Source organism: Bemisia tabaci, chromosome 8, assembly GCF_918797505.1.
Source record: "Bemisia tabaci chromosome 8, PGI_BMITA_v3".
Classification (NCBI taxonomy): Eukaryota; Metazoa; Arthropoda; class Insecta; order Hemiptera; family Aleyrodidae; genus Bemisia; species Bemisia tabaci.
In genome coordinates, this window is record NC_092800.1 from 18,680,754 (window position 1) to 18,693,080 (window position 12,327).

The 12,327-nt window shown below is 38.0% G+C and overlaps 1 protein-coding gene across 1 annotated transcript in view; it reads right to left on the minus strand.

The window, feature by feature from the left end:
• Positions 1-512: 512 nt before the first annotated feature.
• Positions 513-12,327, minus strand: part of Np (serine protease notopleural) — a 62,153-nt gene continuing 50,338 nt past the window's right edge. Inside the window, exons 7-11 of the mRNA XM_072303554.1 lie at positions 12,157-12,233; positions 9,136-9,236; positions 6,294-6,562; positions 4,483-4,637; positions 513-3,284 (exon numbers count right to left, since the gene is read on the minus strand). Of these exons, the coding sequence (XP_072159655.1) occupies positions 3,123-3,284; positions 4,483-4,637; positions 6,294-6,562; positions 9,136-9,236; positions 12,157-12,233 (764 nt within the window). The 3' untranslated portion in view covers positions 513-3,122. The remainder of the gene's footprint in view (positions 3,285-4,482; positions 4,638-6,293; positions 6,563-9,135; positions 9,237-12,156; positions 12,234-12,327) is intronic.

Consider the following 12,327-nt stretch of genomic DNA (forward strand, 5'->3'; position numbering starts at 1 on the left):
TGGCGGAAAGCTCTCCTCGACCTCCCCGTTGAGCATGACGTAATTTAGAAACGCACCTTCATGACCGAAGAGTTTACCAATCAGAAAATGGTAGAGTGTCCTGTCACGGTACTGGGGATTACTGTTCTAAAAGAATTCAAATGATAATATATTTTATAAATTCACTGACTCTAGTTCTGGACATTATAGCCACAATAATAGTCGAAAAGAATGTCAGTGGCTAAGCCCAGGAACGTCGCTGAATGCCTGAGATTCATATCGCGTCGCATCGGATTCCCTCAAAACCCCTTCATTTTGTCCCATAGGCAATTTGATCTCCGGAGAGTTTAAATAGTTGCTCGAAATCGAAGCATGTTTTCGATGAAGGCGCAATGGCGCAGCAAAATACCCTTACTAAGAATTCTAAGTCACGGGTCGCATTAGACTCGTTCAAAGGCCTTTCATTTCACCACATTAAATAAGACTTGGTATTAAAGGAATGATGTAATAACAATCGATGAACAATAAACCAATGGGTTTTAGATTTTAAATTTATTTAATAAAATAAATAATTTTAACGAGGATCGCTTGAAATACCTGTTTACAATAAAAATGAGATTTAAAATCATCATAGTACTGGTCTCCTTGTTGTAGATATAAGGGCAGAATTCCATAGTCGTCTGATGTGCGAGTATTTCGTCGACATATCTCTAAAAATATTGGCAGAAAATTCTAAATTTAGCAAGAACACCTGTATTCGTTGTATATGAGTAGGCATCCTTAATTATCACAATGGAGGGGACATCCCAGTTAATAAATAAAAATGTAATAAAAGTAATGTACTTGTATTTACAACCGTATAGTTACATTATCGCAGTTTCAATAGGAAGGTTCTTAATCAAATTCAATGTCGTTCAACTCAGCTTTTAGAAATGCCTCTGAAAAATTACATTATGGTTATAGCCGAATACATACAGACTTTAATCGTGGGCTCACAAGAGACTTGAGAAGTACTATCTGTTTATGTATGTGTTTTCTTAACTCAAGTTATACAGGGCACAATTCTTAGAAAGTAAAACTACGCTCATTCCATTTCTTAATAATATTAGAAATATGAGTGGTAATTTTTATATTCAGAAAATATAAAACCAATACCCCCATTTTTATGCGTATCGTTGCAGCGCTTGTTTTAAAAACAATGAAATACCATACATTATATTGAACCATTTTACCTGTAATTGAACAGACACTTGTCAAAAACGCTTCCTACATCGCCAGTAACTAATCAAATTCTTTAAAAATAATTTTTAATTACAAGCAAAAGAAGATAAAAAAGAAAATAATTTATTCTTACTTACTAATTACACCTTTTGGTGTCAATACATTATACGTTTTAGACCATCAAACATTTGAAAGGTTCACCAGGGAAAATTTTCAACAGAAAAATCAAAATCAAAGGTCAAGTCTAAGGTTTTAAATAGGGCCATTCATAATTCAAGGACTTTGTTTTATTTAAGCTTTGGTTAAAATGTTTCATATATCCCTGATTCAGTTTATACCATGTCAAATTAAGAAATCGCCCAGGAACTAGGATGCCCCATTGCCCCTTTTTGAATTTCAATAATTTTGACCAAATCCTTCGCGTTACAAAATTTTACTGTTCATCAATCCTTTAAAATGTGTTCTTTTTTCCAATGAAAAAAATTGAAGACCTTTGCAATCTAATTTTGGAATCTCCTATGGATCTAAGTGAAACTTTTCTTTTTCCGTATATATATTTATACATTTTAGACAACACTTTTCCGTCTGATAGCACGGTCGCGGATAAGTATTGGTAGTAAAATTAATTCAGTAGGTTTTAGAAAAATTGCTTGTAAAATTTTTGGTTCCCAAACTATGTACAGATTTTTGGATTTTAAATCCATAACTATTGTCTAATTACATACATATTTCTTGTGAAAACTGACATTCACCACAAGAAATTAAGATAACAGTGCACATGCTGTTACTCCTGCCTAAGATTGAACGAAAAAGGCCACAGAAATATTGCTGTAGTTGCTTTTTTAAAAAGTGGAGTCAATACTTAGATGTAATTCCGTTGCAATGATTGAAACTGTCCAAGTATTTCTCCAAATCAAAATGTCTTCATCGTTACTCAATGACGAGGTCATCGCAAATGAACCGTCTATATCAAAACCACCGAACGTCGATTTATCGAATTTCGCAAATAATGAGGTATAGCCACAAAATCAGTCTGTAAGAACTTTACGTGAGACAATCCTCGCCCTATGAATATTCCTGAGATGAATATTCTTCTTAATATTCTTTATGTAAAAATTGACTTGCAAAGAATACTCAACAGCTGTCTTGCGGATACTTGGGGACCATTTTTAGCGGCAAAAATTAGCGGAAAGATACACTTCAAAAATTAATCGTAAAAAAGTGAAAAATTGCAATATTTGACTGGTTATTTGAACATGAGCAACCAACAAAACCGGTTTTCGATCTCTAGTTTTCATGAAATCTGGTCAAACTAACAGTTACTGATACACTGTTAAAATTCTCGTCCCGAACAGACAACAAGCTGAGTCGACTTACTCGTAGACCGAATCAGATGTTTTTAGATTATGTTACAGTCATTTGAAATTATGTTAACATTTTTAAAATTTTACCCATCAAATACTTGAGTCTGACCCCGTTCATGTTTTTTCATTAATTAAGATTCAGTTACTGTCTCTTAGGGAAAATTAGAGTCAAATGAATCGAAATTCAGTCAAATTTGATTCAAAGTTGGAGTCAAATTGACTCGATCTTATCTTCAACATGGGCACCAAGTGTTACTCTTTTCAACAGTGTACTTTTTCAGTGTGACAGTGGCGAGGCATGAATGATCAATTATCGATATTTCTCTATTTAAACCTATGTAAAGAATCGATTATTCAGGTATTCGTTGCGAACGTCCTGTCTATGGATACTTTTCCATAGATTTAAATGGCAGATAAATCGATTTATCGCAAAGCACGCCACGCCACTGCAGTGAGAGTTTTCACTTCGCAGTCTTTGAGTCTTGCAAAACCCTGGATTTTTCAGGAGTCTCGCTCCAGACTGAAATTATATTACATCACAGAAATTTGTCGCGACAATCAAAACTGCAGGATTTGATTGATCCAGTCTCTGAACTCCGATATCCGGGTGTAAACTCCGGGTTGGTTGGGTTCGGCGCAACCGATTCCCCACGAGATGACACCAGCGAGGAGCCACCTTTTGTCGGGCCTTTGGATCACCATCGGGCCACCAGAGTCACCCTGAAGCAGAAAAAAATAGAGTCAGTTAACTATGAACATAACCGTAAGATTCAAAGGGCTTCTCCGACCTGACAGCATCATCCGAGGGTGTACACGCCATGGTTTCTTCTTTGTTTTAGTGCACATTTGTGTATCTCGAACCCATTTACTCAAGGTAGAAGAAACCATCGTATGTACTCTTGCGGTTAATAACGTCATGTTTTTCGATGAGTGATTCGTTCGTTATTATTGGACTTAAACATTCAGTTGTTTGCGGTGCTGGGTCATTTTTCATAAATTTTTTTTCCTACATCAGGTTTTCCTGATACTTTTTTCCTACTCGTTTTTTGTCACATTACAGTAAATCCTACGAGTGAGATGTCCCACTGGCATTTTTCCTAAGGGCGTTTGTCCCAATAATTCAATAATAATTGAAACGTGAACATGAGTAGAGCAGAGGGAAATGTTTCGGAAAGTGTAAAATTTCCTCAGCGAACCGAATACAAGCGCGTGAACAGGAGACAGCACAATCTGAGCCTTCCATACCCTCAATACAAGGAAGAGGATGAAGCTCCACTACTTGCGGGCATGTGGCCACCACTTTTACTCTTGAGGTGCCTATGTTGTTTTTAGAAATTGAATTTAGGACAAATGAACCTAGGAAAAAAACCATTAGGACATCTCACTCGCAGGACTAACTGTGATGGGACAAAAAACGAGTAGGAAAAAAGTATGAAGTAAACTTGCAGTGGGAAACAATGTTTTAGGAAAAATGACTTGCTACCGTTTGCAAGTGCAATTGACTGGCATTCACTGCAGATCTCAGCGAGTGTAAATCGCATCACTCCATTTGTCATTTCCCGCATGACAGAGCGTATGTTCAACGTAATGAAATGTCCATTTTCAAATGTGACTAAAAAAAGTATTAGACTTGCCAGATTGCTCTTTCGATTACACGCAAAATTCAGTAAAATTTTGAACAGGAATTGCGCAGTCATATTCTGTCAAAAATGTGTAAGACTTTGCAATTTGGGATTTTCGTTAAGTTATCTCGTCCCTATAATGACACATTTTCATTTTCTGTTACTCAATTTTTGCTATATTTGTTGTCAAGGAATTCAGTCAGATTTCCTGTTAGATTTGTTACGATCAACATCATTTCCAGACATTATTTCACCTTCAATCAATCAAAAGTAGTGTAAGTGAGTTAAATTCTCACCTCGCAAGAATCGAAGCCTCCTTTCCTCCAGCCGGCACAGATGAATATTTCAGGAATGTGCTCAATGAAACCAGCTGATCTGTACATAGTTTCACACACCGAGTTATTGATAACTGGCACTGATACCTCTTGCAAGACACTCGGAAGAGGTCCATCTGTAACGATTAAACATGGATCAGATCAATCATATTTCTATAAAACAAATAACGCTATAAATCAATTACACGCGCCTTCCGATCTTGAATGATACCTCTTGCAATGCACTTAGAAGCATCTGTACATCTGTACCAACTGATAATTGATTAAATCAAATCATTTTTCTTTAAAAGACGCTCTACATCAGTGGGCAACAAGTTAGTTGGGACTAGAAAAAACCTTGCAAATTATCTCTTCAGAATTTTACGGGGGGGGGGGGGGGACAAAATTCACATAAAAATAAGTTCTGAAATCAATCTTGAATGAGTTATAACAGGTATTCGTGACAAATGAAAGTTAGATTTTGTGAATGACGTTGTTTGTACTTTTGCCGCTCAACCAATGTGAATTCTAAACACTTTTATCTTTTCTTGGGATCGATTTTCCAGACTTATTGTTTTTCCATCAATTTCCCTCATGAATTTTGAAGAAAATATGCCGCACAGTGATTCAAACATTATAGAGGCACATTTGGACCACATTTAGTAATAGGAACCACAATTTGTGGCTCCGTTTAGAAACAATGTATGTGTCATTAGTATCCCTATGCAGATAAGTGTTTGTACGGATGAACCAGAAATTTTGGTTCCTAATTGCAAAATGCAGTCCATTTGGAAACGTTCAAATGTTTTGAAGCGTTTTCCCTCCGGAATGCAGTTTTAGTTTTTTCATGATTCGGATTGCATTTTTCAAAAAGGAGCGAAGAGTACTCTGGTGTTGCTATAGTTATACAACTTACATTCTTTGCAAAAAATTACTGAAATCATGCAAAAAATTAAATTTACAAAGGTAATTTTCGTCTTGAATTCATAGTTTATCGGGAGTAAAGATAAAACTTTTATAGATGCTCAGTTCATATTTGCAACGTGAAACAAGTTGCACAATCTTAGCGACTTTGAAATACCGTTGGTTCCTTTTTGAAAAATTCAATCCATTTTCATCTATACTGCCGTGCTGAGGAAGAACGCCATATGAGCCTTCAGACGTGGCCAAGTTTCCTTCAATAAAAACCAAATTTACCGTAAGAATTGTAAATTTTTTCCCCCAAAATTTTCAGAAAATTTTGTATGCAATGTAATTCAATATATCTGAAAATTTCAAGGGAAAATATGTACGAATGTCATCAAAAATACATGTTTCATTAAGGGAAATTCGGCAACTCTCGAATGTTCATAGGGCGTTCTACCTTAGCACGATGGTACACGGAGAAAAAAAACCTCGTGCGTGGGACCCGAAGTTTATAGGTCATATGGATCTCTGATTTTTTCGTATTGAGCATCTGAACACTTTAGGTCTAGCTGTCGAGGTTCGGATCACACATCTGAAACTTCAGTTCTTACATCTGAAGTACTTCAGATGTGAGAACTGAAGTTTTTCGGATGTGAGAACCGAAGGTTTTCGGATGTGAAAACCGAAATACTTCAGATGTAAGAACTGAAGTTTCAGATGTGTGATCCAAACCTCAGCAGCTAGACCTAAAGTGTTCAGATGCTCAATCCGAAAACTTCAGAGATCCATATGACCTAAACTTTGGGTCCCACGCACGAAGTTTTTTTTCTCCGTGTTCCTTGGCACGATGGTATACTTGAAAACGAAAATAACACATGGGGAAATACCTTCGTAAAGTCGTCCCCATCCAGTGACGTAAGCGGTGGAGCTGACGAAGTTGGTGTCGTCCTCCGGGACGCAGATGGGGATGATGTTCGGCTGGAACTTGACCGGCTCGTAGAAGCGGAGGAGGGCCAGGTCGTACTCGAAGGTCCGCGGGTCGAACTGGGGATGCGACGCCACGATCTGGACCCGTCGCTCTTGGTACCCGTACGGCTCGTTCTCGATCGACAGATCGTGCTCGCCCAACCTCAGAAGCAGGTCACTCGGCGGCACGCTGAAAAACACAACGCCAAGCTATTAACCTCCTTTCCAGGATCATCGCATCGCAGATTCAGCAAGTTGAAAGATTTGGTGTTGAACAACGATCTAGAAACTGTGGATTGGTGGTGGCCTACCGAAAAAACGTAACCAGAGACAAAGAGGCCCTCCACTGACCTCTTGGCGATAGCTGGAAGCTTTTACTTTCGGGGATTCAACAATTCCTTATGGAAAATTATAAAGTCCTGGATAGACGATCAAATTCCGAACCAATTCCGATCAAAGTAGACATGCTGATGACTGATGGTCACCATCTACCATCAAATTTTGAAGGGCCGCACTTATTTGTTCAAAGTAAGATCAGAATGGAGTGCCACCATTCATCATTTCCTGCCACAGGAAACATTTCTGCCAAGTTTTCATTTTAAAACGAAGCAAATTAATGAGTTTAAGACTGATGACTCCCGACACTTTGATGGTAATTGGTTCGGGAATTTGATCGTCTATCGGGACCTTAAATTGGTGGTGGCCTCCAGAAAAACGTAACACACGTGTATGGACAGATCGTTTCATGGAGGGCTTAGGGCCCAAAAGTGCAGCCATTCCTCTAACCAAACTCTAACACACAAAATTTCCCTTCCAGTCCGCGGAGTCTGCAGATTCCAATTCTAACCAAAATGGCCAAGAATATACATATAAATGTGCGTTATTCCGCATAAATGAGTAAATTTATGAAAAAACTATGTCAAATATGTGGTTTATAAACGACGGTTCCTAACAATTGTATTAGTTAATCCCTCTGGATAATTGAAGTTCATAGATTGCCTGCATTTCTGGGCCCTAACTTTATTTGCGAAGGCATCGGTGAAGGCCCGATGGATTTTCGTAGTTTGACATATGTCTATACTCTCGCTGTATAGGTACTCTACACACATGGGGCGGTCGTTCGATAGGCGGGCGGGGAGTGGAAATGGGAGATTGCTATCTTCGTCATACCTCCAACACATGGTACCTTATACCTACGGGAGTTTTTACAATAAATAATTTAGCGTTGGAATTTCGTAAACTCTTTTGAAGAATAGCTACGTTTCATATCTGGACACAGATTTTCAAACAGTTTGTTGCGAATTTTATAAAAGTCATTGTTCAGCAACAGTCCCATAAGAAGCTATGGAAACCTACTATTTTGGTCTTAACCTATAGCTGTTGCTCCTATAATTCAACATTGGTGTAGCATAGGATCCCCCATCTATATAGTTTCTAAATCGTTGGTGTTGAATAGTGCCTTGAATTGGACACACGCAATTTCGTATGCATGAACGAATGATTGCCTAAGTCGCAGGCAAATAGTCAAATCAGGCATTTTATCAAATGTCTCAGCAAATAGTCCAACGTCTTTTACATAGACTGAAATTCTGATGTGTGCTAATTGTGGACAAAATAATTTGCTGATCAGGTGAGAAAGAATTCTCTATACAATTTGCTTCAAACAAGGTTAAATACATTTATTCGGTCCTTAAATACACCCATATGTCAAAATATGCAGCATTTTATAAAATGAAGAGTATTCACAATTTTGCTGGTGCAGGAAATATGAGGAGTTTTTTTAAACGAAAAATACAATGACAGTTGATACGTTAATGGATTTTTACTCTCGAAATATTGAAAATTCGAGAGGTATTTGTGAAAACATAAAAAAATCTTGCAAACTCTGAAAATTTGACTGTCTGCCTAAACATTTGATAAAATGTTTGATATGACTATTTGCCTGTGACACCTAAACATCACGGCGCATATGGAGAGTATCCGCTCTGTGCAAGATACTCCAAATTGGAAGTCATTACTTTTGAGACTCCAACATTCAACTGTTTCCCACCAAGCAGTAAAGAATATGCATGAATGTATACGTGGCTCCTTTTTTTAAAAAAAAAAAATTGGGCGCGAGTCAACATGCAGCGAGTTGCTGGAATGGATGATGTAAAGCTAAACCTAGTTTCGCGGTTGTTTAGGCTTGGATGATAGACGCAGCGCAGCGGATTGTACGGTGGGTGTAAAGAAGTGCCTTCAAATCAGATGAATACAATTTTGCTTGCATAAGTATGTAGATAACGATATATCACGGTGCATACGGAAAATATGCCTAACAAATTTGTTGTTGTTGTTGTTGTTGTTTTTTTTTTTTTTTTTTTTTTTTTTTTTTTTTAAATCAACACTCCTAAGTAGAAAAACCTTTATTGCTCAGTAATGTCATATAACTGAACTTTGATATTTTTAATTGATCGGACTGACTGGTCAATAATTTATGACATTCTAAGTGCTTAATTATACCATTAAAAAAATAATGAGACAGGAGGTGAATGAAAGTCACTCTTGTTTTTTTATCCATACTTAAAAAAAGCTGAAATAAATAAGCACACTATTTATCTCGTTTGAGCGGGTGGTGCATTAAATTTACAGATGAAAAATCAAACAAATGAAGACAGGCTACTACCAAGAGCTGACTCTAACAAAAATTCTCGTTAAAATCATTGTTAAATTTTGTTGACTGCTCTTGTAAAATTATAAAAATGTATAAATCTAAATAATTACTTCTCCACGCAATGAGCGGCTGTGACGGCCCAATTTTCGTTGAACAGAGCAGCTCCGCATTTGTGCAAGTACGTCGAAGTTCTCCACTGCCTCAGTGATATCTGGAAATAAGAGAAGAAATCATAAAATATCAAAAGAAGGTAAGTTTTAAACTATTGGAACTGGGACATATAATATTGGGAGGTGGGTGGGGAAGGGCGATGGAAAGAAATGTCACAGGTATCCCCTGTTACGACCTGAGACGTTTTCTGATTGCAAGATGCATTGACACAAGGATACATGGACGTATTTCTGTCAAATGGGACTAGTATGTGCATTGAGATATGAGCCCTAAGACCCGTGAGAATGTATGCATAACAGGGCTCACGTCATAATGCACATAGTTCCGTTTGGCAGAAATGCGCTCATAGAATGTTACGTTGATAAATATTTCGCCTTCAATTTCTGAGGTTGGTAAAAAAACAAGCTCTGGGCTGTAATAGGTGCTCATACGAGGATTGGTGTCTTTTCTTTTAGTTATCTACAAATCTTGTCTCGTAAGAAATTGTGTCAAAATTCCTGACAAAGTCTGATGATTCTGACGCTATACCTCTGTTTTTCTATTCGTCTTCTGAAAAAGGTCAAAACGAATAAATATGGTATGCAAATTATGAGCAACTTCTGACTTCCTTCAAAATTTTCCCAGCGTATATCTAGCGACCATCTCTGTACTCTGGATCGAAGATAGTGAAACAGTTATGCCGAGGACCACCTCCCTATTCTGCCGTGCTAAGGAAGAACGCCGTATGAACTTCGAGAGTAGCCAAATTTCCTTCAGTAAAATGTTTATTTTTGAGGAAAGCTATGAATATTTTCCCTCGAAAGTTTCAGGAATTTTAGGTGAAATTGCAAACAACATTATCCGAAAAATTGGAAGAAAAATATTCACGAGTTCACCAGGAAATTTGTGTTTTAGAAATGGAAATTTGGTAACGCCTGAAGGTCCATACGGCGTTTTTCCCTAGCACGGCAGTATTCTACTCTAAGTTCAACGGGAAAACGAGGAGGCGCAGAAAAGATACTAATTTCCGGTGGCAATGACCTTGCTATCGTGCAAAAGTTTCGTTAATTATCGCGTCAAAAATCTTACGACAAGCGAAGAGCACTGAGAAACGATACCAATGGGAGAGAGGAGTAGATGCACGGAAGGGGGCTGCATAGAAGCCCATCTTTAAGGACACGGAATTCTTTCACGGTATTTTAATCACAACAATTGTTTCATCTCCTCAGATTAACGGACAAGGAACGGTCGGCGAGAGAAATAAGTTTGGAGGGAGGACCAAATTAGCGGTCAGTAGACAGGTAGGACTGTAGGAGCATCACGCTGCCGCGCTATAAGAAAAAACGCCGTAAAAAACCTCAGGCATTGCCAAGTTTCCTTCAACAAATCACGAATTTTCGGGAAAATTTGTGAATATTCGTCGCGATTTTCAAAAGGTTTTCTTTCGGAATTTGATCTAAAAAGGTTGAAAATTTCAAAGAAAAATATTCATAACTTCCTTCATTAATAAATATATCCTGAGGGAAAATTTGGCGACATTCAAATGCTCTTACGGCGTTTTTGGAAGAAATGAGTAGTCAAAGTTCCTATGGTAAAATATGAATTTCGAAAATTATTTAAGTGAATTTGAGAATGGAAGAAAAATAATTTCAATTTTTTATTTTTATTTTCTCTTTTAAGAAGAAAGGAAATTTATAGGCGAAAATTTAGCAACATATAAATGCTCTTGCGGTCTTCTCCTTCTAAACGGCAAATCTTAACGCTCGGTCATGACGATGACGTCTGTCTTGATTGTTTCTCCTGTTTTTTCATTAACAAATCCCAACGGAGATAACCATTGTTTCGTCCAATTCGAATCTTAAGGATCTAAGTTCAACAATTATTCAGCCCAAGAAAATGTAATAAATTCTAGAATTAATAAATCAGACGGCTGAAAGTGATCATCATCATTTGAGGCACCATCGTCAAGAGCTCTTCAAAGCTCAGTTTTTATGTGTACTCTTCCTCTAAGAGGACTATGCTTTTAAAAAACGAAGTCTAGAGACAACGAACAGGGCCGGATTTACCAACTTGCCGCCCATGGGCCGCCTGCATTTTGCCGCCCCCTTTATCATTCGTTTTGAAACATCAATAAAAACCATTAAGTGAACATGCCAAAGGGAGAGGGGTGCATTAGACGCGTTCATTCTTGTTGGACACATTATTTGCGAAAACCCTGTCAACGCTACTAGCAAAAGTTCACAAAACTTTGCGCAAAAGTTAAGTTCCGTATACCTATCTCTGTGTGGACGAGATCTCCCATTTGAAGAAATGAACGAAAAAATTATGAAAGAACAAACATAAATGTGATTTAATAATTTTAACTTCCGCCGCTGCGCCGCGCTGACCGCAATGGGTTTGGCGCAATTCGTAAAGTATTCCTACAGTCTTGTAGGCGCTTTGCGTTTCACGCCGATCGCTGTTGACCGCACTGTGTTTGACGCAATGCGTGAAGTATTCATGCAGTCTTGTAGGCGCTGATATGTGTTACATGCCGACCGCCGCGCCGCGCCGAGGGTTTCTCCTGTTCATCTCAAGTTCTCGTCATCATTGCTCTCTGCGCCGCGCGGTTCCAGGCCAAATTGCGTGTTTGGTTTCTCTCTTAACTCGACTAATTAAAGGTGCTGTCTCTTGTATCACCGAAAGATGACAAAATTAGAAATTACTATACTCTCAGTAAATGAGAGATTTTGTCCCTTTTCTCGTTTGTAATTTTTTTCTGAATCCGATTTTTTTGATACCTATATTTAAAAAAATTGCAAAATTTGCCGCCCCTAAATTTGCCGCCATGGGCCGCGGCCCATGTGGCCATTCCCTAGATCCGGCCCTGACAACGAAGTCGAACCCTCATTTCCTTGAACGGTTTGAAAAATTGTTTTTATATCAATTCCTTTTGATGAACACCGCCTAAAAATGATGTATATGTAATCCTGTGATCTTACCTGCCATGGCCACTTTCCGAAAGATGCTTTCTCTCCTCCAACGATCCTCGGAGTAGGGAATAGCCTCCTTCCGCAAACTGGAAATAATGTTAAAAAAGAGAATTGAAAAAAGTCACTAAAAATATGTGCTTCGGAGCCTCGGCCAATGAATGGGGTAAAGTCATTTTGTTT